This window comes from Solanum stenotomum, chromosome 8 (assembly GCF_019186545.1).
Source record: "Solanum stenotomum isolate F172 chromosome 8, ASM1918654v1, whole genome shotgun sequence".
Lineage (NCBI taxonomy): Eukaryota > Viridiplantae > Streptophyta > Magnoliopsida > Solanales > Solanaceae > Solanum > Solanum stenotomum.
The window spans coordinates 14,445,591-14,471,728 of record NC_064289.1 but is presented as its reverse complement, the minus strand read 5'-3'; the positions used below and the strand labels follow the sequence as shown (position 1 = coordinate 14,471,728).

The following is a 26,138-nucleotide window of genomic DNA, read 5'->3' as shown; positions in this document are numbered from 1 at the left end:
TGGTCAAAAATACCCTCAAACTATTCGAAAAGGTTTAAATATACCCTTCATCCATCTATTGGTCTAAAAATACCCCTCAATCCACCTTTTTGGCCTATGTTTACCCTTAAAACTTAACAGATTTTTAAAAGTTATTATTATTAGTACTACTTATTACGTGGCGTCCTCCTATTGGATAAAATAAAATTCCCAATTAACCAATTTTTTCCAACCCGCCCCGATCAAAACCCACAACTCCGTGACCCAAATTCCATTAAACACAATTACATAAGGAATCCCAAATTTAATATTCTCACCCTCTTCGTCTTCTTCGTGGAGCAGCATTTCTTATTTTTTTGGAGCAGCAATTTTTTTTAACAATCCATGAAGCAGAGGCCAGAGGCAACCTCATCAGTCCTCATCATTCCCATGACGAATTCATTGAAGAATTTTGAAAAATTATTTCTCCCTTGTTTTTGTTGACCTTTATATGAATAATTATTGTCCCTCTTAATAATATATTACTCCCATGCAATACAGTCTCATTCATATTTGGTTTGTTCTGTTTGATCCGATCTAGTTGAATACTTCAATAATCCATAATCTATTTAAACTTTTAATTCTCTGGTTTCCTTATGATCATATTAAAATTCAATTGTTCTTCGAAAAATACCTGCTTTATTTGAAAAATAAAAAATTAATGGCGACGGCTACAAGGAAAGTTGGGGGTTATTTGTCTGCCTCTACTTCATGGATTCCTTTAAAGAATTGCTCCAAAAAGAAAGACGAAGAGGGTGGGTATTAAATTTGGGTCACTTGTGTTTAATTGGATTTGGGTCATAGGAATGTAGTATGGGTCGGCAGGCTGGAATAAATTGGTGAGTTGGGGATTTTATTTTATCCAATGGGAAGACGCCACGTAATAAGTAGTACTAATAATAATAATTTTAAAACATCTGTTAAGTTTTAAGGGTAAAAATAGGTCAAAAAGATAGATGGATGAAGGATATTTTTAAACATTTTAAAATAGTCTAAGGATATTTTTGACCATTTTCCATTATATCTATGACACTTCTTTCTTTTATATATTTATATATATTTACAATCAAGAAATTAAAGTGTGTGACTCAAACCCCAACCTACCGATCGAGATTCGAGATGCTCAATCACTCAACCAAACCTCAAATAATTATGTGTCTATATCAAAGAAACTTTTCTTTTATTTTTTGCATCGACCGACATGTAATTTCGATCAGTTGAAGAAAAAGGTATGATCATCATATGGCTTGTTTGGTTGTAAGTCTGCTTCTTTAATATTCTCTATGTGTACGTACATGGCTGCAGCCTTAATTTCCAATATATGTGCCTTTTTCAAAAACGAATAACAAGAAAATATTCCTAACTTGCCAAACTCAGTTCTTGTACATTACTTTTCTTCAAATTATGGAGTAATATGTAAAGTAAAGAAGAGTTTACTCTCACTTGAGCTCTAACGGTTTCTAATAAATGGTGAATTACTCCTCCCGTTTTCATTTTACTTAGCCCCTATACAAAAATAAATGTCTAATTTTTATCCATCTTAGCAAATCAAGCGAATTTTATAGTACTTTTTTTCATATTATTATCCTTAATACTTATTAAATAACTATATAGAGTAACGGTAATCAAATTTAGAGTTTTAAAATATTATGATAGATCATATTTAGTAAAATACACCTCTAATTAAAAAGTTAACGAATATGTCAAGTAATATGATACGGAAGAAATGGCAAGCTGAAGCGTAATATGAGTTTAATTTATTTGAAACTAGCGCGTACAGGCTGAGAACATCTCTGACATGTCTCTCCTATCTTTCTTTTTTTTTTGGTCAGTGTGAAAAGGATTAAAGCAAGTAAATCTTATGAGATCACATGATTAATTAATCTCAGAATCTTGTAACTCTTTCTTGAGGATAATGAGAGTAGGGGACCATACTATAAAAGGTTACATATTAAAATAACACACAGCCAAAACCATCAGGATGGTTCAGACTTCAGATTAAAGCTCCCGCTATATGTAGGTTCTAGAGAAGAGTCGGATCACAATGATCTATATACATAGTCTTACCTTGTATTTTTGCAAGAGGTTGTTTTTCACATCTTGAATTTATAACCAACAACTTTACAAGTTACGTCAAGACTTCCTTTATTAATATCAATACTAATTATGGGGAATATAATCCGCTTCTACTATGAGAACTCAAAGCTAGTCTTTTTTAAAGTTTCATTTCACATTTTATCATTTCCTTGCAACTGCAACATCATCTCAACTTTGTATAATTAATATCAAAACCTTAGTCTACCTTTTCAGCCCATGTACACATAGGAGTCGTTTGGTTGACGGATATGGATAATAATTCTAAGACAAAATATGAAATTATATTATATAATATATTCCACCGTTACTACTTGCATGATTATTTGTAAGCTACTTCAACAAACTACTTGTAAGCTGCTTGCAAAGGCTTTATAAGCTACTTGAGGAAATTAGTTGCAGGGCAGTTGTTTGTAAGTTTCTTCAAGAAGACGTGTTTCCACTTTGGTCATTACGCTAAAATGTGAATAATGTATCTACTGTATTGTTTAAATAAATATAATGTTTTGATATATTGTATCGTTCTCTGTCATAATATAATGTTATATATTCATAAGTTAGATGATAAATCTATCACAAATTGTAGGGTACAAGGTAGAGCACTATGAAAAGATAGGGTAAATAATAAAATAAGCAAAGACAAAGGAGAAGAATATATTAAGGTAACAATGCGATCACATCAAATCGATCATTATTATTACTTAACGATAAATTTAAATAATATAATACAATAAAATTTAAATAACAATTAAAATAATATCATATTTAAACTAATATTATTATACAATATAATACAATATAATACCACGGTTAACAACTATCTAAACAAGGTATAAGGTCATAAGGAGCACTTCTTTTCGAAGACTGGGCCATAGGATGAAAAAATGAGAGTCCCCATTAAATCAACCAAAAAGTGGTTTTGTCCGACTCATGATGATGTGGATGGAAAGACTCTTGACCAAAGTATATGGATGAATACTTTATAGGTTAATTCGGATTTAAGCTTTACCGGTTTAATATTGAATTCGTTATACTTTTTAAATTATATATAGGTTCATATATACCTGCTAATTATCGTAACTTTAGTATACTTTCACTTTTTTACGCATAAATTGAAGTTCTGATTAATTTGAATTCACACTAAATATTATTTTCTTTATTTTATTTTATATGATACATTTTCTCTTTATTCCGTCTCAAAAAGAATGTTATTTTACTATAATTGGAAACAATTTAATCTTTAAATTCTTCTTTTATCCTTAATGAAATGATTTATAATTACATAAATATTCAAGAACACAATTTTTTTTTTAAAAAAAATTGTTTAAATTATGCCAAGTTAAATGGTACCACATAAAATGAGATGGAAATAGTAAACTTGACTTTAGTACTCCCTCCATCCACAATTGTTTGTCAGGGTAAGGTCATACACATCCCTCAAGGAAAATTTAATACAAGGTGTAATTTGACTAATATAACCCTACTATATCAAGAATACCAAAAGTTCACATAGCTTTTCAATTGAACTACACTATCATTAAGGGTATAATTGGAAAAAAGTGACTAATTATTTCTTGATTGTTTAAATTGACAATTAATCTTGGACATCTATTTTTAGTATACCTGCCAAACAATTATGGATGGAGGGAGTATGAGTCAAGACAAACAAACGAAAACACAGAGAGTACCTGGTTTTAGTATGAATCTGGTTCTGATTTTGGTGGGGTAAGCCTAGACAAGCTACATATCTTTCGGTTTTCATATTAATATTTTTGCAACTTTTTGTTTCTCCATAGCCTATAAAAGCTCATTGATGCTGCTCCTTTTTTACTCTACAAAAACTTCTCATCCCTCTTTAGCTGGCCTCTGTTTTTGGACTGTGATCACTCAAATTTAGCAACTTCTGAACTATTTAGGATTGGTAGTACTAGAAAAAAAACCTTTTTTTATGTTTTGACAAATCATATAGTGACATTTTTTGCCTTGTAGGATTGAAAGGCAGTTTTGAACCCTTTTTTTTCTTCCTGGAAGATGATTGAATTGTCCCAGGGATATTGCATCTTATGTAAACTTACAAAATTCAGTGTAGCCAAAAGTTTTTATTTTTGGATATTTCAAATTTTCAATAGGTACAGTTTGAACACTCAGCTAAATTTCATATTGTAATTTGTGTGTAGTTAGCACTTGGAAATATTTACTTATATGGCAGGAATATCATTACCTCCCGGATTTCGTTTCCATCCAACTGATCAGGAATTGGTTGGATATTACCTGAAAAGGAAAACTGATGAACTTGAAATTGAGTTGGAAGTTATTCCAGTAATAGACTTGTACAAATTTGACCCATGGGACCTTCCAGGTATACATTCTTGATCACCCCTTTTTCTCTTGAAAAAACTTATCTAAGCATTGACAAATAACTTCACATAGATTGCATTAGGTAGACTGTCTACATTCACATACTAGGGGTGCGGTGCTTCCCCATATCCTGTGTAAAACTGAGATGCTTTGTGCATCGGGATGCCCTTTTCATGGTGGACATGTCATTGTCTTCATGTTGTTGGAGCAAAAAGCTAAGAAATTGTGCTTTTGTTGTTTTCATGACAATTTGAACTGAAAATGAGTTGTTGCTTTATAGCTTATCTAATCTTTTTGTCTTGTCACAAGATGGAGTGCTCTGTGGGGCATCTCTATTTTCACACACATGCCCTAACCACATATCAAAAAGAAAAAGACAAACATGTCTAAAAGCATCTGGTTTCGGCTGATTCATACTTCTTGCTTATTCTGAACTTGGTATTTTGGGATATTGATAATAATCATGTCTTTGAGATGCAGAGAAATCTTTCTTGCCGAAACGTGATATGGAGTGGTACTTCTTCTGCTCTCGGGACAAGAAGTACCCGAATGGCTCGCGAACAAATCGAGCCACTAATTCTGGATACTGGAAAGCCACAGGGAAAGACAAGAAAGTTGTATGTAAGCCTGCAGTTGTAGGATACAGGAAGACACTAGTTTTTTACCGCGGAAGAGCTCCTCTTGGGGATAGAACTGATTGGGTAATGCATGAATATCGTCTCTGTGATGATGTTTCACAAGGCACTCATAGTTTCCAGGTAGTTGACAAATCTCAACATGAAGTTTTACAAACAAAAAAATATCATGACCATAATATAAGTACTAATTTAAATTTCTTCAGGGGCCTTTTGCTCTTTGTCGTGTCATCAAGAGAAAGGACAACATTTCATCGAAGACGAGTGATGTTCATGGAGCTACAGTCTTTAAACAGGCTGAATGCAGTTCAAGTATCGAAGGTTTTACCTCAACGGTAGCCTTAAATGAACCCCTTGTCCTTTCTGATGACATGCCAACTCCAGCTACATACGTGTCCGGTAACAGCAACTATTCAACTCCTATTAATTCTCCCTATAAGACAACACAAGTAGAGGACTATGACTCTGCAAACCTCTGGATGTCTCAGAATAGGGTTCTTGATCCCTCAAAGGTATTGATGTTGTTCCTTTTTCTATGCATTGGCTCATGTTTTTTCTATGAACTTCATACTAATATTTTGGTGGCTGGATATAGGAATGTCCTCAAGGAAGAAGTATATCTGGAAACTATCCCCATGTGTTCTCAAACTCAACTTCATGGCAGCCAAGTGATCAATATGACTTCACATCAAGTTCATCTTTCCTGAATTTTAGAGGGGAAGTTGAACTTTCTGGTGATCTCAGTGGCTATGGCAATGTATCTCCCTTCTCAGTCCATGGAAGCTACATGGAGTTCTATGGCAATGAGGATATTTCATATAAAGGTTATAACCAGAACGACTTATTGGGCAATCCAAATCTCTTCTGATGAACATTCGGGAACAGGATTTTGGGAAATTTTAATGGTGTATGGTCACATGAAGATAATATAAGTAGTCTGATGTAAAAATCTACTAAGAATAGGTAAATGCAACTAAATGTGCTACTGAAATAATCTAAAGTTGTTCTCTGAGACAACAGCTTTTTAATGTCTGTCTTAGAGTCATTCGATCTTATTACATCATCTTCGAGTTTAGTTTCATAAGTTTAAATCTAGCTGGTGTTTTGTCATTGAAGTATGAGATACCAAGTGATGATTGTTTTTCAATGATCTCACAGGGAAATGGTAAAGTTAGTAGCTGAATCTCTTAGATAGAATTAAGCCTCCATTACCTTCCTGATATGTATCAATGTTCTCATTCTGATCAATTCCATGTATGAATTTGTTATCAAGAAACAAAATTTAGGTGTGTTATTGACCATCAACTCTTATATATTTATATAAACATGTTACGGAAGTACTGATGTTCATCAGCAGAACTTCCTTTCTAGCATCTATTGATTCATTCCTTAAGCAACTATTGGTTGCATTATTCAAAGCTATTGAACTGTTTAAGCATATGTGACCAAGATTTAAGGGAAAAAACGTTGTTTGAACCTCTAAAAGGGTGAGGTGCCTGCTTATAACTGGATAACTAGCTAACCAAATGCACCTTGAGATTCATATGCCCAACTTGCTAAATTGTAGTTTGATAATGGCCTTGATAGCATCACTTGTACTCATAGGTATATGGATGAGATGCAAATTTAGACAAAAAATATGTATAGTCACTAATTTGGACTTTGTTTTGACTTCAACTGAGAAATTACTAGTGAGAAGCCCCTAGTACCAGGCAAACTGCTTCCATTCTTGGCTAAATTATTTTGCCTACATTCATCAGCTGACTTATTACAGGCAGAATTTAGACTCAAGTGATCTCCTAAAAGTTACACTTCCTCAACTTATTTGCATTATAAAGACTATATCTTGATACGATTGTGATAGTACCAACTTCCAAGTAATCATGATCAAGAATCTATAGCAAATGACATAGATGATATTGCTTTAGGGAACACAAAAGTAACACACAAGCAAAGGATACAAGAAAGCAAGTTAGTAAAACGTTTGTATCATTTTCTTTGGCACAACAAAATAAAATCTAGCAAGACGGCAAATGCAAACGAAGAGGTAATGAGCAGTTGCCCACATATTGGGAAATTGAAGGTCTATTTCCACACCAGATGTGTCAGTAACACCTTCAGGGGTGTTGATGAAACCCATTTTTCATAAGGCACCCCTTGTCTGAAACCCACTGACCCGACTAATCACACTGTTCTTTGACTAATAGAGAGGAAGGTAAAAGTTTTCAGTCATATTTAGTATGTGCTCATGACAGTAATTCATATATATCATGATATTCTCAAGACTAAACAGTAATTATTTCTTGCCTCGGAAACATCTGATGCTGGAAGGAATCAAGGTAACTTAACTGATGAAGTTGATAAACCAATCAAGAAGAAATACAAAAGCAAGCCACATAAAAGTGAGAATCAATCAATTGCTACTTTATACCTCCTTGAACTCAACTTCAAAAGATGTCCTCCAAACTATTCCTCCTAACAAAGCTTTAGAAAAGTGTAATCAAAAGATCAGAAGCCATTAGCTCAAAAAGAGAAAGAAAGATAGGTACACTAACTGATTAACCATTCGTCTTTCCCGCCCCCTATTAGTTCAGACATAATACCATAGGTAGATAGCTAGAGAGGAATCAACGAAGCGTGTCGCCCCTTTATCATTAAGCAAATAGTCTCTCAATAAATCTAGATCTCCTTTTTGGACTCATCTATGTTTTCTTTAATGTACTCTTTTTGGCCTGTGCTTTAAAATAATGCTCCACTAGTTGGTCCCATTGAAGAATGATGGCAATATAATTATTTACAGTAAATAGTAAACATCTCCATCAGTAGCAAACTGGGAACATAGCAAACCATAAGAACATATATCTCCAAATTAACTACTGACTTAGCTGCTAGTTCACAGCAGGGGTGAATATAGACCATTTCTATCTGTATAGAGTCACTCAATTCATTCTTGAGTTGAATAACTTGAGAAATTAAATTTGGGAGAAACACAGAACAGAGAATCTATTGCAGCCATCTCTGTACAAAAAATGTGAAATTTACATTGCTACATCTTATGACCTGGTATATAAAGGTAGCATGGTGCACAAAGCATTTCGCGTTCATGCAGGGATCAGGGAAGGGCTACACTCAAAGGGTCAGTGGCTGATTCCACCGCTCGAATCTGACCTATAGGTCACACAAGGACAACTTTACCATTGCTCCAAGGATTCCCTTCATTTTATGACCTAGTATATTAATTCATATTCTTCTAGTCACTTCCATCACTAAGACTTTTAATTAGTTTTGACATCCATTTTTGCCAAAAAGACCGAAAACTTCATGGAAAACAAGAAGAATCAATATAAGCTAGCAATTTGAGGACTACAAAACACAAGAACTTCATCAATAACAGCCTTAGACTCATCTCCAAACAATGATTCTTTACCATCAGGCCTTTTAGCATAAGAAAGTCCCAATCTTGACTTAGCTTGCCTTAAATCACCAACCCCAGAATTCGTATCAGGTCCAGCAAATCCACCCATGACAGGAGCCAATGGAGGACCAATGAGCAATCCATCAGCACCAAACTGTGGACCTCCTCTAGCATAATCAAATAGAGCAGCACCACTTCCCCCTACTTTAGGCAACATTATTGGTTTTTCAACATCTTCATCCCAATAAAAGAGAAATGCATCAAAAGTGTCGTAATAATCATCTGTGCTTCTGTAGCCTTCTGGATTAAATGCTCCAAACTTAAAGGCCTTTGTTGTGTAACCTATGATCACACATGGTCCTTTGAAATCAGATCTGTTATGGAATTCAGTTGCACTAAATCCATCCACTGATGCCTTATAGCAGCATTTCAGTTCCCTTCCTGCATATCGATCATCACCCAAAATAAAAATTAAAGAACATACATAAGCTCTTGTCAGTGGAAGATCTAACAATAGGTTCGCGAATTCAACAGAACTCAATGTTTTGATGTCAAACACTATATATATTAACTTGATGGACTTAACCATTACAATTCTTAATACTGAACTCACTATAATATCTATTTTCCATGCCAACAATACTGAACTTGGATGAACCAGCAGCATTCAGGCAACATCCACCACTATTAATATAAATATACGAGCACGCCAAAATTAAGTATAGATAGTATTAGATACAAGGACAGAGCTAGAGAGAAAGCTACAAGTTCGACATAACTCAATAGCTTTAGTAGAAATCTTGTATTTGCGTTAAGAAATTCACTTAATATGTATAAATAACTTATCCGGAACCCAATAAGGTACTTTTTTTAGAATTCATAACATATAATAAACTCAAAACATTGGTTCCACCTTTGGTTAGATATATATTTCAAGAATCCACAACGTCTAAATTCTGGATCCGCCTCTGAGTGTTGTTTTTTTTTCATTTCTTTATCATGTAAAAGAGAAGGAAAAGAAGTACCTTTCAAGAATGTTTTGGTGAGGAGGGAAGGAGGAAAAGGGAGATCAAGATCATGATATGTAAATTGTGGCTTATCATCAGTCTTGTTATTTTTCCCAAAATTCCAGTTAAATAAGCTTCTTGTACAACATTTATTAAAATAAGGAGTGGATATAGAATTTAGTATTGCTATGGAACAACTCATGGCTGAAGCAGAGTGACCACTCTCCTTCCCTCACTTCTATTTCTTTTCATACATAATCTTATCCTCACACTATACGAAATTTGAAACTTGTGTGCCTCTACCTTTTAACTTATAAATTAATTCATTATATCAGATAATAAAAACATTGACATTTTAAAAAAAAATGAAATCTTCTTTATTTTCTAGTACTTTTATGTTAGTTTTACATCATGATCTTATTTTTAAATAACATACATTTTCCTTCTAAGTCGGCTTAAAAAAGAATGACTCTTTTTCTTTTCTGGCAACACTTTAATATAGCGTGACATGTTTAAGGCAAAGGGTTAAAGGACATTTTGATACATTTGACATAATTTTTATTTAGAACCACAAGATTAAAAAGTCTTATTATTCAAATTCCGTGTGAAGTCAAACTAAGTCATTCTTTTTGAAACGGCGGAGTACTACTTATTTCCAGTTTCAGTCCAAATATCTTTCAACTTAAGTTTATAATTTTTAGTAGTGTAAATCCATATACAACATCAAGGGGTCCATAGCTCAGTGGTAGAGCATTTGACTGCAGATCAAGAGGTCACCGGTTCGAACCCGGTTGGGCCCTTCTGCTTATCTTTATTATTTTTAGTAAATTATGATTCTCTTCTCTAATTATTTTTTTTTCATATCGTATCACCTACTTGAGCATAAGATTAACAACTCATCACATGTAGTCATGTACATAATTTAATTTTGAACAAGGTATATAAAATTGTAAGTAAGTAGTATATCATTTATAATGAAAATAATTAATTACGTATAAAATATCCTCATCACTAACTAATGTATATATATCATTTGACTACTGAAAAAAACGTAGCCACTAAAGTCTAGAGTACTCAATCTGCTGCTGTATGGGAGGAGGGGAACTCACTTTCCACTCTAGGATTATTATCACAACTTACATTAATAACCACATCATCATGACTAAATTCCTTAAATTGAGCTACCTTTCCCAATTCTACAACTTGTTCAATAACAAGATCAAGTCTTGCAACTGTCTCAACTAACAAAGATGCAAAGGCTGCAAATGGTAGGGCCTCCAAAAATTCCAAGCTAGTAATGCCATTCTTGCTTAATGTGGGCCTCAAAATCTTTTTATCACCCTCTTTCAAGTCATGGCTAAGTCCAAAACGAGCAGGATCGTCATTATTTGCACTCGGTAAAGAGACTACAAAATCTTTACCAGATATTTGCCTAGTGGCTAATGTTGCTAAGGCTAATAGTATGTTTGTATTACTATTAGTGCTAAGAAAGAGTCTTGGTTGGGATTTTAATACGTCGATGAGGTCTTGTAAGGCTTCATGGACATGGTTAGATGGGATTTCTGGGCAGTATTTACGACGATTTCGTATGCTGTCGCCTAGTTCCTTTAGCGTCTTTGTAATTTCTCTGGCAAGTCGATTGCATGGATCTTTGAACAGTACTCGAACTGATTGAGGAGTCTACAAAAATAGTTATCAAGAAACACATTTAATTAAGAAAGTAACAAAAAAATTACATTTAATTTAATCTAGAGTTCTAACACGTTATATATATAATCTAACATGTATATATAATTTTAATATAGAGGGATCTGGTGTACATAGAGTGTATGCAACATTTTAGGTAGAAAGATTTTTCCGATGTATTTCTAAATCTAGAAAACAATTTATTGCATAAAAAACTCTTTAGATTTCTAGCTAGCTAGATTCTAACTGTTTGTATGTTTAGCCTTCTTTAGAAGCTAGTAGCATCACACAATGCTCTTGTTGACTTAGTGAACACAAAGATTAGGCATCACATGTAACATGTTGTACTTGTTGACTTAAAGAACACAAAATTTAAACAGATTTCTAAATGTGGCAACTTTTTTGTTGAGGTATTCTCTAGAGCTAAAAGGATATATAATTTTTTAAATTAATAGGTCTACCTGATTTACGAGAATAGTTTTGACTGGTCTTGAATTTTTTACCCTACTTACATCTTATGTGCAAAACACCAAATTGAACAAGTTTTGACTTCTGATCTTGAACGTTTCTCCATAAGGCAAGTAGGGGTCAAACAAGACCACACATTTTCAAGATCATTGGGTACACACGATTTTCTAGCACTAGAAGCCTAAAGAGAGGGCGCACCCCCAACCCCCAACCCCCAACCCCACAAAATAATAATAATTAATTACCTTAATTTCAGTTTGCAGGCATCCATGTAGAGCTACGATTGTGTATCCAAAATGGCGAAGAACAGTCCCCAATTTAACATATTGCTGCCAGGAACAACTTCTTAAATNTAGAAGCCTAAAGAGAGGGCGCACCCCCAACCCCCAACCCCACAAAATAATAACAATTAATTACCTTAATTTCAGTTTGCAGGCATCCATGTAGAGCTACTATTGTGTATCCAAAATGGCGAAGAACAGTCCCCAATTTAACATATTGCTGCCAGGAACAACTTCTTAAATATCTTGGCTCCCAACTTGCATATAGTGCCTAATCCAATTCTAATTTGATTAATTCTAATAACTACATTAAATAGTACAAGACTCAGATAATTAATTAATTCTGGATATATAGCTTACCAAAGTTTCATCAGATGATTTGGAATCTAAAACAGCCTTGTAACCTTTGTAAATGGGATCCTCCATTTCCATTGAATATTTTCTCACTTTTTCCTCTTGCTGATTAATATTACCGTCGCTAAAATACTCGTTAATGCAAACTGCAAGGTTTAATTAGTTGAAAAATCTCATCAATCTTCTATGTTACATGAATATTTAAGTTGATCATTATAGAAAATTTATTGTGTTTGTTCCATCTAATAAATTTTCCCTACCTTCTATTGATTTTGCTAAGCCATCGAACTTAGCAACAGTCGATAAATGGAGGTCTTCTCCTGACCAAATTGGAAATATAAATAGGCTCATGAGGAGACAGATACCACATCCAATGGCTATGGTGTAAAATCGCTCATGCGCGATCTTCAACACGCTATCAACACGATAGCTTGACACTGTGATCAAGTTGAACGTCAAGAGGAATATCACCACACCATAGTCGTAATTTTTCTTTATGTGAGAGAAAAATCTCATGTATGTAGTCACGGCTCCTGAAGAATAGAAATAAAAATAATGTATCCACTACTTTTATTCAATTGAAATTTAATCATAAAATAAATAAATGATAATTGAATAAGTGAAAGCTTATTACCAACTAGAAAAACTGCGGTCCCAATGAAAGCAGCATGAAATATGTGGCCAGATTCATTGGCAATACGTTCGATCAAGAAAGCCAATAATCCTGCTAATAGTGTCCCTAGTCCTCTATTCAGCCCTTTATATAATGTTGCCCCTATATATCCAAAAAATTACAAAATAAATTACATAAATAAAAAACACTTGTCTATTCATATACTTAAACAACAATATGGAAACTTAAAATATGAGCACTTCAATCTCAAATAAGTTAAAATCGATTTAAAGAATTCTCACCGTCCATATTTCCCTCTTAAATTCAATCCAAGCCATCATCACACGAAATAAAAATAAAAAGTACTTCAATTTCTATCAGATTATCTTTACCTCATGTTGTAGCATGCTACATGTCTAAAGATTTACTTGTAAATATGTTTGACTGACCTGATAGTATAAAAATTCTTTACACTGACGATATAAATTAAAAAACTTCTAGAGAGATCTAGCATAAGATCTAAAGCACATTACCTGTTGTGAATTCAAGAACAACCACCACAGTCATGACAGCCCAAATAGCATTTTCTCCGATGCCTTTGAACAATGGCTCCATTAAATATAACAAGGAGACCAATGACAAGGAGATTCCAACTTTTAGTGAGTGAATAACCCTTCTTTTATCTTCTTTCCCTACTTTCCAAATTTTTCTACATGTTAATCTTCCCAACCTCTTTATTTTCTCCACAACATCACCATTATTCAAGCAGCAAGAATTATTTTTTCCACTCATGACCTCCATTTCATAAAGATGAACCACTAGCTATGCTGCAGGGATTTTGGGAATATCTTGTACCACCCCCTTTATTTATATATGGAAAGAAGGGTATTTGTTACTTTATATAGAAGGTGGATTAACAGGCTTCCTAATAAAGTAAAAAAAAGAGAAGCAAAATGAATTTGGTGGAAAGATAAGTTTACCTACTTAGAGCTAGTTTGGCAGTACCTATTTAGAGGAAATATAATACATCTAATATGTATTCGTTTTGGTATTATTAATCTCTTATTTGATATAAAATTTGTCAATCTATATATAACTAATTACACCCTTTTTGATATTACCCTATGTATAATTAATAGATAGCATTAGCAATTTAAGAGTTTTTACTATAGGCATGGTTAGAGACACAAACGCCATTACAACTCTAGAAGCGAGTATTTTTGCAAATAAATTTTATTTTAAAATTATTCAATGCATGTTATTTTTATCAGACTTGACCAAATATTTAATAAAAAATAATGTCAACATAACTAATTTCTGCATTACTAATCTCCAGCCCAATATTACTAATACACTATAATATTCAACACTGTTCTTATACAATATCCTACCAAACGATTGATGTTGGTAAAAGAAACACCAAACTAATAATTAACCTTCATAATGTAATATGAGATCAAATGATTATGAAGAATGAGAGGTCCATTTGGAAGACGTAGGATAGTTGAATTAAGTCAAAAGAAACCAAAACTACTTGGACTAATACGCCAGCTAATCTATAACACAGCTAATTAAATTATGAAGGTACGTGTCAAAATAAGCAAGTACAGGCGGTGCCTCTGTTGGTAAACCAAACTAATTTGGTGTGTTGCGCTCTAATAATTTCAATGGGTTCAAATTGCAGGGGACACCCCAATTCGAGTTATTTCACGCCATTCATAGCGTTCAATGAATAATGATATTCAATTCTATTATATATAAAATATGATGAATATGTTTTATAAATATTACTCATTTCATCACATATTATTTGCCCTTTTCTTTTCAGGTCCCTTAAAAAAAATCATAAATAAATAAGATATTCTTACTAAATTTAAGTCTATCCAATTTTAACATTTAAGAAAAACTATCTCACAATTTTTTTAGCGCCACAATCTTTCGTTATCTATACGGTACTTGGTTTTTCATTCACAAAAAAAATAAAACAAATTGTCTGCACAAACTAAATTTCTGCCAATTTAAAATCAATATTTAGATAAGTTGTTTTAGGAAGAGAAAACACTGTAAAACATAAAAATAGAATTTCAAACATCTAGATATTAGATAAAAAGTATTGATGGAATGTTTTAAAAGAGGTGGTACTTTTAGCTTTGACACACTCCTTAAGAAACTGTTCATTTCTACAAAAACATAATTTTACTGACCTACCTTCATAAATAACTTCAAAAATATGTAGCTATTTACAAGTAGTTTATTGCTCGTGTCTTTTAATTTGGGCACCCCCTTAAAATATTGTTCATTCCTATCTCCTAGAAAGCGAAATGTAATTTTACTTGCTTATCATCATAAATACTTGAAAAATATATAATTTTCTAATAGTTTGTTGGTTATGTAAACATCTCTTTATACACTGGAAAAAATCCACATCATGATTTTCTAATCCTTTATTAAATTTTCTTAATTTTATGTCATTTTTACGAAAAAAATATTTTTAAAATGCCGTGAATAATCAAAGTAAAAGTACGAAAAATTAGAAATAGGAAAAAAAAAAAAGACGTGGTCGGCAGGATTCGAACCTGCGCGGGCAAAGCCCACATGATTTCTAGTCATGCCCGATAACCACTCCGGCACGACCACTTGATGATGTTAATTAATGAAGACACTATATTAATGAGTTTACATAAACATGGGCACACGTAATTAGATATTTTCATATAAATCCTAGCAATTTAAAATTACAGTAATAATAATAATATATTAAAATGACTTTGCAGTGCAATGTGGCAGCTAACAAGGCTTGGCGGTTGCATGATGGACATGTGGCAGCACTCGTAGAGTCCAACCGTCTTTCTGAAGCTTAGCTAGCTTCTTTACGCACCGTATTTATAGTTTCCCTGCAATGAACATCTTCAATATATATATATTCAGTTAATAAATTACTAAATTCCAATCATCAACTACAAAAGAAGAAAATGCACTCAGTAAAGGAGAAAGTAAGCAACGCAGCTGCTGCTGGTAAAGAGCACGTTGACATTCTCAAAGCCAAAGCCGAAGAAAAGGTCACAACTCACCTACTCTATTATTTACTTGTTTAATAGATCAAATAATTTGTTTAAAATCTACTGAACTTGAATTATATCTAGAAAGTAACTCAAAATTCTGGATCCGATTCCGCGTAAAATATTCTCCTTGTTAATTAATAACAGGCAGAGAAAGCAGTAGCAAGGACAAGGGAAGAGAAAAGAATAGCAGAAGAGGTGAGAAAAGCAAAAGAAGCAGAAGCAAAGATGGAGCTGCATCAAGCGAAAGCACGTCATGCAGCGGAGACGCTGCAATCGAAGCAATCTCATCTTATAGGGCCTCACGGCCACCATCACGGTACTCATACGGTTGGTGTTCATCAAGGCCAGCAAAATCCAGTGGTCGGTAGTACCATTCCAACTACTGGTACCGTTGCTCCTACCTATCCTCTTGGAGGTTACCCTCCTTCGCATGGCCATATCTAAATTGGAGACATATATTTAGCAGCATCCTGTAATAGTTGCTTGTTGATTAGCGTGTAATTTCAGTTGTTTTCTTTGTAATGAGTGCTTTTTGGAATAAATGGAGGAAGGCCTTTGCTTTTTTAGCTAGCTAGCTCCATTGACAAGAATATGGGATGCTCTTAAAAGTTTATCAAACCTACTTTTAAGTCAATTTAATTTTTTATTTTTGAAAATGTTTGGTAAATATAAAAAATAATTTAAAATAAGTTAAAAATGACTTAAAATACCTTACAAAGTATTTGACAAGGTAAAAAATTGACTTAAGATAAGTCAGAAATTAAAAGTAGATTTTCCTCTGCTTTTTATTTTTTTAACTTAAAAATTATTTTAATTTAACTTTTTATTTTTGACAAGCTATTTTTTTTAAGTCAATTCAAACGGCGGTAAGTGTCAAACATTTCCCTCGCACATGTTAGGGAAATTTTTTTTTTACTATAAATAAATCAGTTGTGACCCTCGTCTAAGCCAGAACCGTTTCAATAAAATTTGGAATATTAAAGTTTTTGAAGCTTTAATTTTTTTATATTAATATGTACTCTATAAAATTGAATAAAAAATATTAACATATTTAATATAATTTTATAAGTTCGATTTATTTATCAAGGTTAAGATATACACAATTTTTATGGTGGACTTTAGGGAGAATGGAGAAAAAATTATTATGAATCTTATGAAGTAAAAAAATAATATGAATCTTATGAAGTAAGAAGGTTAATATAAATTTATAATTAATATAATATAAAATTTAAATATTAAAAAGTTAACTTTAATAACCTCCACCTTTGTTTTTGGCTCACGTGCTCAGAGATATCCCTTTTTCCACCTTAACCCTATTTTAAAATATACATTTTTATTAATTTAAATTCTTAATATTTACTTATCCCAAAATTTAAATCTATAAAAAAAATGTAAAAAAATTGTGTAAACAATAAAAATCATAAAAACATAGTAAAATTCTTATTCTTCATTCTGCACAATAAACTCTTTATTTTATTTTACATTTTATACACTATTATTTTATATTTAATTTATGGAATGATTTTTAAAACCATCATTGGGAGAATAGGACATTCCATGTGTACAAGATTTGGCACCAGAATTTGGGAGGGTATGAAACGTAAAATAAAATGAAGTATTATTCTACTTTAGATGTTATTATTATATAATATAAAATAAACTTGCAACCTGGCCAAAATTATTATTGTATGTTATTTATTAGAAAGTGAATTTAAAAAATATCAAATATTAATATAATTAAATTTTAACATGATAAATTGAAAATAATTTAGAAATAAATTCAAATAAATTAAAAAAATCATTCAATAAATTAAAACATAAAATAATAGTGTATAAAACGTAAAATAAAATAAGAATTTATTGCGTAAAAATAAAGAACAAAAAAATTTAGTGTGTTATTTTAATAAGAAGAATTTTGAGGATTTTATGATTTTAGTTTTACACAATATTTATTTATTTATTTTATAGATTTAAATATTTTGGGATAAGCAAATATTAAGAATTTAAATTAATAAAAAAAAAATTAAAGTTGGGGTTGAGAGTATATCTAAATTAAAAGGTGGAAGGAGGGATATCTTTGAATCAAAAATAAAGGTGGAGGGTAATTTTTTGACCAAAATGAGGGTATTATTAAATCAATTCTCATAGATTAGATGTATTCTTGGCCCTTTTTTCTTAAATAAATTTGAATTATTTTTTATAAATAAATATATTTGTTTTTTTAATGGAGAAAGTTCAATCATTTGAGAAACTTCAATATATTCAATACCAAGATAACTACTAATAGAATAACAAAAATAATACTAAGATAACTACTAATGGAATAACAAAAATAGTAAAACGGAAATGAAAAGGTAAATATAGCAACAATATGGGTGCTCTTATGTTAAGAGCATGTTTGACAATGGGTCAAAAATGTATTATTTTTTTAAAAAAATAAGGTGTTTGGCAAATCAATAAAATTACTTCTAAATAAAAGCAAAAGCCATTTTTTTGCGGCCGAAAAATAGCTAAATTTCTGTTTCTTAAAAAAAAAAAAAGCAGAAAATTATTTTTTATATATCAAAATATCCATTCTATATTTACATAATTCCATATATATCCTTTATTAATTAAATTGCATATATCATATTTTTGGTAAAAGTTTCATTTAGAAATTTTATTTTTATATAATATTATTTTATTATTTTACGTTTATTATCATCTTTATATTTGATATTTTTAATTATATTTAAATCATCATATCAATATTATATCAATATTTAATTTTTATTTATTTATTTATATATAATATTGATTGAAAAATTAAATATGTGCATTTTAATTCAATAAAAATAAAAGTTTGCTTAAATTTTTTATAATAGGTATTTAAAATATTTTTTTTATATAAATAATCTTCATATTAAAAGTACATTGATACTTGCCATTTTCTGTAATTTGATACCTAAAGGCACAAAAACAATTTTTAAATGAATTAGCCAAACACAAATTGTTTTTTTTTTTCAAAAAAACTTTTTTGAAAAGCTATTTTTAAAATAATACTTTCAAAAATAAGCAGGTTTTAGCAGCAATCTCAAACATGCTCTAATTATTAGGAGATAAATAAGGTAATATATAAACATACTACAATTTTTTAAATAATTAATTTTTTAATTATTATAATATATTTTTTATTAAATAAGATAAATTTCTATTAAAAAATTCAAATATTTGATTTATTGATAGTGATCAATCGAATTGACACGTGTGCCATATGTATGTATACATGTAGTCGCTCTTTCGATCATGGGGTGGTATTAAAGCTTAAGGCATTGATGTTGTCGATAATATCTGTAAAGGCTTCTTTAGAATTTAGACTTGATAAAGTTGGTATCAACTATCAAGAATATTTTATTAAAATATGATTGTTTTTAGTATTTATTTTTTCATTGATGTACTGTCGATCACATAAGGGAGTCTATATGAACATTTAAGAACAATTACCAACCTTCATTCACTTTCTAAATCACATAAATGAATTGAGGATGGATCATCAAATTCTTTGAAATGTAATTGTATACTTCAAGTAATTCTCTTGCATATATAATTATTGATTTGACTGTCTAATTACAAAATTATGGTCTAATACAATAACCTTCATTCAATTTTATCAATTATTTTTTACAAAGACTATCATTCCACTAGTTCATCATATAATGACCAGGTAACTCCATATGATAGTTATATAACACCCTTGTAAATCGTTGTTTCAAGTGTTATAGCATATTTTTATTGCTTAATTATGGTTCAAAGTACTAAAATTTGGTCAAATTTGACATTTTTCCATTCCTAAATCACTCAATTTATCGATTAACCGATCCTTGAAATGTCATCTGTGACAACATATGAACGTTCTATTTGATAAATCGCAATAGACATGTAATATGTGGCAACATGTGTATATCATAAAATGGTCTTTTTGGGGTTAATTCAACACGTAATGTAACAAATCATTCTAGAATACTCCACTAACACACACTCCACTCACTCTCACTCATTATAAAAGGGTTCATTCGGGTTCCCTTAATTCACAAAAATAAGGTCTCGTTTTATATTTTCTCTCCTTTATTATTTCTCCTTTCCTCACACTCAAATTTCCCTGAGAAGATATTACCACCTTGGACAAATTTAAGTCTCCACATGCTCTTGTTGTGGGTGATCAATGTAATTATGTTGTTCTCAGTTAATATGATGTCTTCTTCAAGTGTGTTCTCAGTGCATGAATGATGTTCGTTGTTTGTTTTTGTCGGATCTTGTCTAATGGAGGGTAGTTTCATCATTTGGTAAGTCTTCTTACTTTATATATAACATCTTGTCTACTGTAACGATGTGTATAGGGTAACTAACTATGGTTGTTTGTTTTTATGTAGGTGGTCTTGTGACAGAGTGCATGGGTAACTCTGATTCACCACCCTTCAAGAAAGAATGGTGATGCTCCTCCAGGTTTAATCGCTCAATGTTGACTCCAGATCCTCCAGTCAAGTTTTTTTTTGCTGGCTGAAGTAGTAGTATAGGGCTAGAGCGTTTCAGATGTAAATTTTGTAATTTTTGTTGGCATTAAAGCCTTGCAAATATGGATATGTAGCCTAGCCTAGCTTTGCATGTCACTATATCAACTATCAATGAGCTAGAGCGTTTCAGATGTAAATTTTGTTGGCGTTAATGCTTTGTAAATATGGATATGTAGTCTAGCCTAGCCTTTAATGTCACTATTTCAACTATCAACTATCAATGACATGTTTATGTTTAATGTTTCCCAAGTTTATGTGCTTGAATTCCTCTCTATTAATGGTGATACTACTTGCATGTACACATAATTAGCATATGTTGCAACAATTTAAAAAATGTAAGTACTTTATAAAAGTCATAGGCAAGCCCAACCTCTAAACTGGCCCAATCAGTCTATTATTTCATTTCTAGAAGGGATATATATATAAATTAGAGTTTTCATTTTCATTTCAAGAATATGGTTTTCATTTTCTTCCTTGCCGCTTTGATTTCTCTCCTCTTCGCGCTTTCTCTGTTTGTCTCTCTTCGCATGGATCTCGGATCTCTAGAATGCATGGGATATAATGATGTTTTTTATTTCATCAGTCTTTTTCTGTCAGTCTTTTCTGTTCTTTGTTTTTTAACACGCAACTAATTTGATTGGCCTTTGGTTAAATCAAATCTCAGCATTGTCATGTATTGTCAAATCAATAAAATCATTAATTTTGCATTATAGTGGTTGAGTAAGAATGAGTTCTTTAAATATAGATCAGTACTCTAGATCTAGATCTAATGAATGAGTTTTGTTTGTTTTTGTTACTTTTGATATAATGTCAAATGCAATATTGAATCAAATTTTTAATGATGAAAATGATCCCATGTTGGGTGTGAAAATCTGTTGCAAACATGAAGACTTACTTTCAATGAAAACTTCATAGTCGAAGGACAATCCAGGTCAAAGATTTTGGTCTTGTCCACGCTATTGTGTATGTACATTTCTACATCTTAGTTTGGAGACTTCTCTTTATTTTGTTTTTTTTTTAAACTTAAATTTCTTTGTGGCGTGTATTTTAGGAGAATGCATGCAACTTCTTTATATGGAGGGATTGTGGAGATGTTGATATTCGATCCAAGTTCGTTATTGTGATATTGACGATCATAATTAAAGAGTTGGAAATTGATGATGAAAATCATATTAAAAGAAGTAACAAATGTGTGATGAAGGAGAAGAATAAGAGCCTGTTTGGATGGGCTTTTAAGTTGATCAAACTGGCTTAAAAGTCAGTTTTTGACTTATTATAGTGTTTGACAATTATCAAAGTGACTTACTTTAAGTCAAAAATGACTTATTTTAAGCCAAAAGCTAAAAGCTAGGTGAGAGGAGCTTTTTTTTTTTTTTTTTTAACTTCAAAGCCCTTTTATGTTCACCAAGTATATTACCTTTTTGCCCTTAATTCTTTTATACAATTTCCAAATTGTCCATATTGAATTATTATTTTATTTTTTTTAATTATTATTATTATTATTTTATTTTTTTAATTATTATTATTATATTATTATTATTATTTTATTATTATTATTATTTTATTATTATTAACTTTTATTATTATTATTTTTATTATTATTTTATTATCATTATTATTATTATTTTATTATTATTATCATTATTATTATTANATTAATTTTATTATATTATTTTTATTATTATTATTATTATTTCTCTTATAAATAATTTGTGGTGGTAAAGAAATATGTGAATGATAGGAAAATATTATTACTTAAGGATGTAAAATATAAATTAATTTTGTTTTAATTTTTTTTAAAGTATAAAAACCTTAAATTAATCAACTTTTCATCATGTTAACAACTTAAAGGGTATTTCAGACATTTTGATAAAAAAAATGTTTACCAGCACTTATTTGCCAAACACATCAACAACTTTTTTTTCAACTGTAACACTTTTATCCAAACACATAACTACTTATTTTAAAAATAAGTTCCAGCACTTTGAGAAGTTACTTTTTAAAAGTTACTTTTTTTAAGTCAATCCAAACGGGCTCTAAGTTAGGAGTTTTTATTAATTTTAATTTGATTTCTTGGTTTGTAGTAATTAAATCATTTATGAAAAAAATATTATAGTTCAAGATAAAAATAGACATAAATTTCAAAAAATCAAGGTTGAATTAAAAAGAAATTGATTTGTAAATAAAAATATATATCATATCAATATATCAATTCATAATGTATACGTACGACTAACTAAAAAATAAGTAGTGTAAGAACAGTAAACCATTTTCTCCAGGTCCAAAATCATGGCCTATAATTGGATGTTTTCCTCAAATCATCCTAAAAAATAAGTATGCATTAATGCATCGGATACATAAAATTATGGAAGAAATGAATAGACCACACAAACATCTATACTATAGCTCAGGATAAGAATCTACATAAATATCAAAAAATCAGATTGAATTGATTAATTTTAGTTCTTTAGTTTTTAAGTTGGACAGCGATATTTTTTTTTGAAAATTTTAATTTGATTTCTTGGTTTGTAGCAATTAATCATTTATAAATAAAAAATAAAAAAATCCTATAGTTCAAAATAAGAATAGACATAAATGTCAAAAAATCAGGTTGAATTGAAAAGAAATCGATTTGCAAATAAAAATACATATCATATCAACGTATCAATTCATAATGTATACGTATGACTAATTAAAAAAATAAGTTGTGTTTCTTGTATAGCTGATTTTGGGTCATTTTTTATATAAATAAAAACTTGACTAGATTTGATGCAAATAAAATTATTTATATTATCTTTATAAAATTATTTCTAAAAAATATATTATGAATTAAACCAAAGGAAAAGAAAATTAGAGCAATTGGAGTAGATTGAATGTCACAATACTTTAAGAAAACAAAAAGTAGTACAGTCTTAATGGGGTCGTTTGATTGTGAATAAATTATCTCAAAATTAATTATTTTTGGGATGAATTATTAAAAATAAGTTATATCATCATATATGTATGAGATTACTTATTTTATCAATACAATATAAATTGTAGGACAAATTATTTAAGAATTACTTAATACTTTTCTACAAACATAAAATAAAATAATTTTACATTTTATCCAAATTAAAGATAAAAGAACTCTTGTGATAACTTTTGCATACAATAAATGGCCCCTACATTTTTATATTCCCATGTGCTTTATTTTATTCTTCAAATAATGGATAGAAGATAATCATGCGGCCATAAGAATTTAATTATAGTCGAAAAGAAAATAATATGTTTAATTTCGTGGCCTCTCTTATGCCGCATATTATATGTTGTTACGTTAAAATTAAAACATAGAGAGTATTCTTTGTGTCTCAAAATTACCTTACAAGGGGAAAATGATGAAAATATCAAACCTTCTTCTTATTGCTATCACCAATAACACTACATTCTTCATTATTTCTATTATATTAACAATCTTCATTTCTATTATTCTTAATAAGAAATGGAATAGTAGTGTAAGAAACAATAAACCATTTCCTCCAGGTCCAAAATCATGGCCTATAATTGGATGTTTTCCTCAAATCACCCTAAAAAATAAGAATGCATTCAAAATTATGGAGGAAATGAATACTGAAATCGCTTGCATTCATTTTGTACTATAGTTTAGGATTGCCATAGATATATAAAATAAAATAAAATTCAGTTTTTGGTTTTTAGGTTTGGAATTGATATTTTCTTTCAATTTTTTTTTAGGTTTTGGCATCGAAAAAATTACTGTAGTTCAAGATAAGGATAAGCATACGTGTCAAAAAATCAGGTTGAATTAAATTAACTCAATTCTTTAGTTTTAGGTTCGGCAATGATATTTTTTTTCAATTTTTTTTGTTAGATTTCTCAATTCGTAGCAATTAAATCATTGATGAAAAAATTACGATAGTTCTAGATAATGATAGGCATAAATATCAAAAAAATAGATTTAATTGAATTAATTCAATTCTTTAGTCTTAGGTTCGGCATTGATATTTTTTCAAAAAATTTGGTTTGATTTCTCAATTCGTAGCAATTAAATCATTAAGGAAATTTTTTTATTGTAGTTCAAGATAAGGATAGACATAAATATCGAAAAATCAAGTTGAATTGCTCTAATTCAATTCTTTAATTTTTAGGTTCGACATTGATATCTTTTCAAAAAAATTGATTTGATTTCTCAATTTGTAGCAATTGAATTATCATCTTCGTTTTTATTTTTCTCAAGCACAATGTTCTTATATATATATATATATATATATATATATATATATATCCCCTACATTTTTATATTCCCACGTGCTTTATCTTGGAATTTTATGCTTATTTTTGAAATTCAGTATAAAATGTACGATTGCTTTTAAGGTAGGAGTTTTTATTAATTAACTAAATCGATGTTGATCGTCCTAGTTATGACTTTTCTATATAGTTGAAAAGAAAATAATATATTTTAATTTCGTGGCCTCTTTTATGCCGCATATTATATATTGTTACGTTAAAATTAAATCATAGGGAGTATTCTCTGTGTCTCAATTTATATGACATACATTTTTTTTAATCTGTTAAAAAAATGACAACATTTTTCTTAAAGATAGTTTTGAGACATTGTAAAGTTTTCTCATATTTTTTAAATTATATGTTGATCAGTCAAACTATATCATATAAATTGAAACGAAAGATGTATAAGAGCTTACCTTATTAGTTGCATGTTCATGCAGCACCTATAAATAGTGTAAGATATAAAGGAGTTAGCAATCACAAGAGAAAAATGATGAATATATCAAACCTTCTTCTTAAGGTTATCTCCAATAACACTACATTCTTCATTATTTCTATTATATTGACAATCTTCATTTCTATTATTATTCTTAAGAAATGGAATAGTAGTGTAAGAAACAATAAACCATTACCTCCAAGTCCAAAATCATGGCCTATAATTGGATGTTTTCCTCAAATCATCCTAAAAAATAAGCATGCATTAACTCATCGAATACACAAAATTATGGAGGAAATGGATACTGAAATCGCATGCATTCGTCTTGGTAATTATCATGTTATTCCTGTAACATCTCCTGAACTTGCTTGTGAGTTCTTGAAGATTCACGACTCTATTTTCTCATTTAGGCCTACTTGCATGTCCGCGAGCCTCGTTAGTAATGGCTACTTGACCCCAATTTTTGTCCCCAGTGGTGATCAATGGATGAAAATGAAAAAAATTCTTACTTCTCATGTGTTGTCACCAACATCTTTTCAATGGCTTGGTTGTAAAAGGGACGAAGAAGCTGACCACCTTCATCGATTCGTTTACAATCAATGCAACAACCAACTTGTTATTAACTTAAGGAAAGTAACAAGATATCATTGTGGGAATGTAATTACGAATATGATTTTCAGCAAGAGATCATTATTTGAAATTATAGAACAAGATGAGGAGCAAATTGATGCAGTTTTTACACTTCTTGAATATGTTTNCAACCCTTCAAACTTAAATTTCGATGTTTCGGACTCGTTCGAAGTCGGAAAAATAAAAATCTTATATGGAATCTGATTGGAAATGATATTTCGGACTCAACGGTGAAGGCGGAATTTCC

At 30.5% G+C, this 26,138-nt stretch overlaps 4 protein-coding genes and 2 non-coding genes across 6 annotated transcripts; 3 read left to right on the top strand and 3 right to left on the bottom strand.

Moving 5' to 3' along the window:
- Positions 1-3,933: 3,933 nt before the first annotated feature.
- On the top strand, positions 3,934-6,133 carry LOC125875078 (NAC domain-containing protein 71-like). Its single transcript, XM_049556154.1, has 4 exons — positions 3,934-4,471; positions 4,951-5,228; positions 5,312-5,617; positions 5,701-6,133. Exons 1-4 carry the CDS (start codon positions 4,315-4,317, stop codon positions 5,971-5,973), a joined length of 1,014 nt encoding a protein of 337 aa, XP_049412111.1. The 5' UTR covers positions 3,934-4,314; the 3' UTR covers positions 5,974-6,133.
- A 2,285-nt stretch (positions 6,134-8,418) lies between these two features.
- On the bottom strand, positions 8,419-9,798 carry LOC125875084 (uncharacterized). The gene is made up of 2 exons (XM_049556162.1): positions 9,546-9,798; positions 8,419-8,961 (listed from the first exon to the last, which is right to left on the bottom strand). Exons 1-2 carry the CDS (start codon positions 9,727-9,729, stop codon positions 8,444-8,446), a joined length of 702 nt encoding a protein of 233 aa, XP_049412119.1. The 5' UTR covers positions 9,730-9,798; the 3' UTR covers positions 8,419-8,443.
- A 457-nt stretch (positions 9,799-10,255) lies between these two features.
- TRNAC-GCA (transfer RNA cysteine (anticodon GCA)) lies at positions 10,256-10,327 on the top strand. Its single transcript has one exon. It is a non-coding gene; the product is annotated as a tRNA-Cys (tRNA).
- Positions 10,328-10,601: 274 nt separating this feature from the next.
- On the bottom strand, positions 10,602-13,748 carry LOC125875060 (aluminum-activated malate transporter 12-like). Its single transcript, XM_049556129.1, has 6 exons — positions 13,463-13,748; positions 12,951-13,091; positions 12,577-12,849; positions 12,323-12,462; positions 12,099-12,233; positions 10,602-11,207 (listed from the first exon to the last, which is right to left on the bottom strand). The coding sequence occupies exons 1-6, from the start codon at positions 13,728-13,730 to the stop codon at positions 10,602-10,604; spliced, it is 1,563 nt and encodes a 520-aa protein (XP_049412086.1). The 5' UTR covers positions 13,731-13,748.
- A 1,736-nt stretch (positions 13,749-15,484) lies between these two features.
- On the bottom strand, positions 15,485-15,566 carry TRNAS-AGA (transfer RNA serine (anticodon AGA)). The gene has a single exon. It is a non-coding gene; the product is annotated as a tRNA-Ser (tRNA).
- A 290-nt stretch (positions 15,567-15,856) lies between these two features.
- LOC125875094 (late embryogenesis abundant protein 6-like) lies at positions 15,857-16,435 on the top strand. Its single transcript, XM_049556176.1, has 2 exons — positions 15,857-15,988; positions 16,136-16,435. The coding sequence occupies exons 1-2, from the start codon at positions 15,902-15,904 to the stop codon at positions 16,433-16,435; spliced, it is 387 nt and encodes a 128-aa protein (XP_049412133.1). The 5' UTR covers positions 15,857-15,901.
- Positions 16,436-26,138: the final 9,703 nt, after the last annotated feature.

Bases quoted from the DNA above. Each gene is read 5' to 3' on its own strand.
- LOC125875078 (XM_049556154.1), top strand. From the start codon at position 4,315: ATGGCAGGAATATCATTACCTCCCGGATTTCGTTTCCATCCAACTGAT. The intron at 5,229-5,311 runs GTAGTTGACAAA...AAATTTCTTCAG, and splicing joins AAGGCACTCATAGTTTCCAG to GGGCCTTTTGCTCTTTGTCG. The intron at 5,618-5,700 runs GTATTGATGTTG...GGCTGGATATAG, and splicing joins GGGTTCTTGATCCCTCAAAG to GAATGTCCTCAAGGAAGAAG.
- LOC125875084 (XM_049556162.1), bottom strand. From the start codon at position 9,729: ATGAGTTGTTCCATAGCAATACTAAATTCTATATCCACTCCTTATTTT. The intron at 8,962-9,545 runs GTACTTCTTTTC...ATCGATATGCAG, and splicing joins CACCAAAACATTCTTGAAAG to GAAGGGAACTGAAATGCTGC.
- LOC125875060 (XM_049556129.1), bottom strand. From the start codon at position 13,730: ATGGAGGTCATGAGTGGAAAAAATAATTCTTGCTGCTTGAATAATGGT. The intron at 13,092-13,462 runs GTAATGTGCTTT...TTGGATATATAG, and splicing joins TGTTCTTGAATTCACAACAG to GGGCAACATTATATAAAGGG. The intron at 12,850-12,950 runs GTAATAAGCTTT...TCTATTCTTCAG, and splicing joins GACCGCAGTTTTTCTAGTTG to GAGCCGTGACTACATACATG.
- LOC125875094 (XM_049556176.1), top strand. From the start codon at position 15,902: ATGCACTCAGTAAAGGAGAAAGTAAGCAACGCAGCTGCTGCTGGTAAA. The intron at 15,989-16,135 runs GTCACAACTCAC...AATTAATAACAG, and splicing joins AAGCCAAAGCCGAAGAAAAG to GCAGAGAAAGCAGTAGCAAG.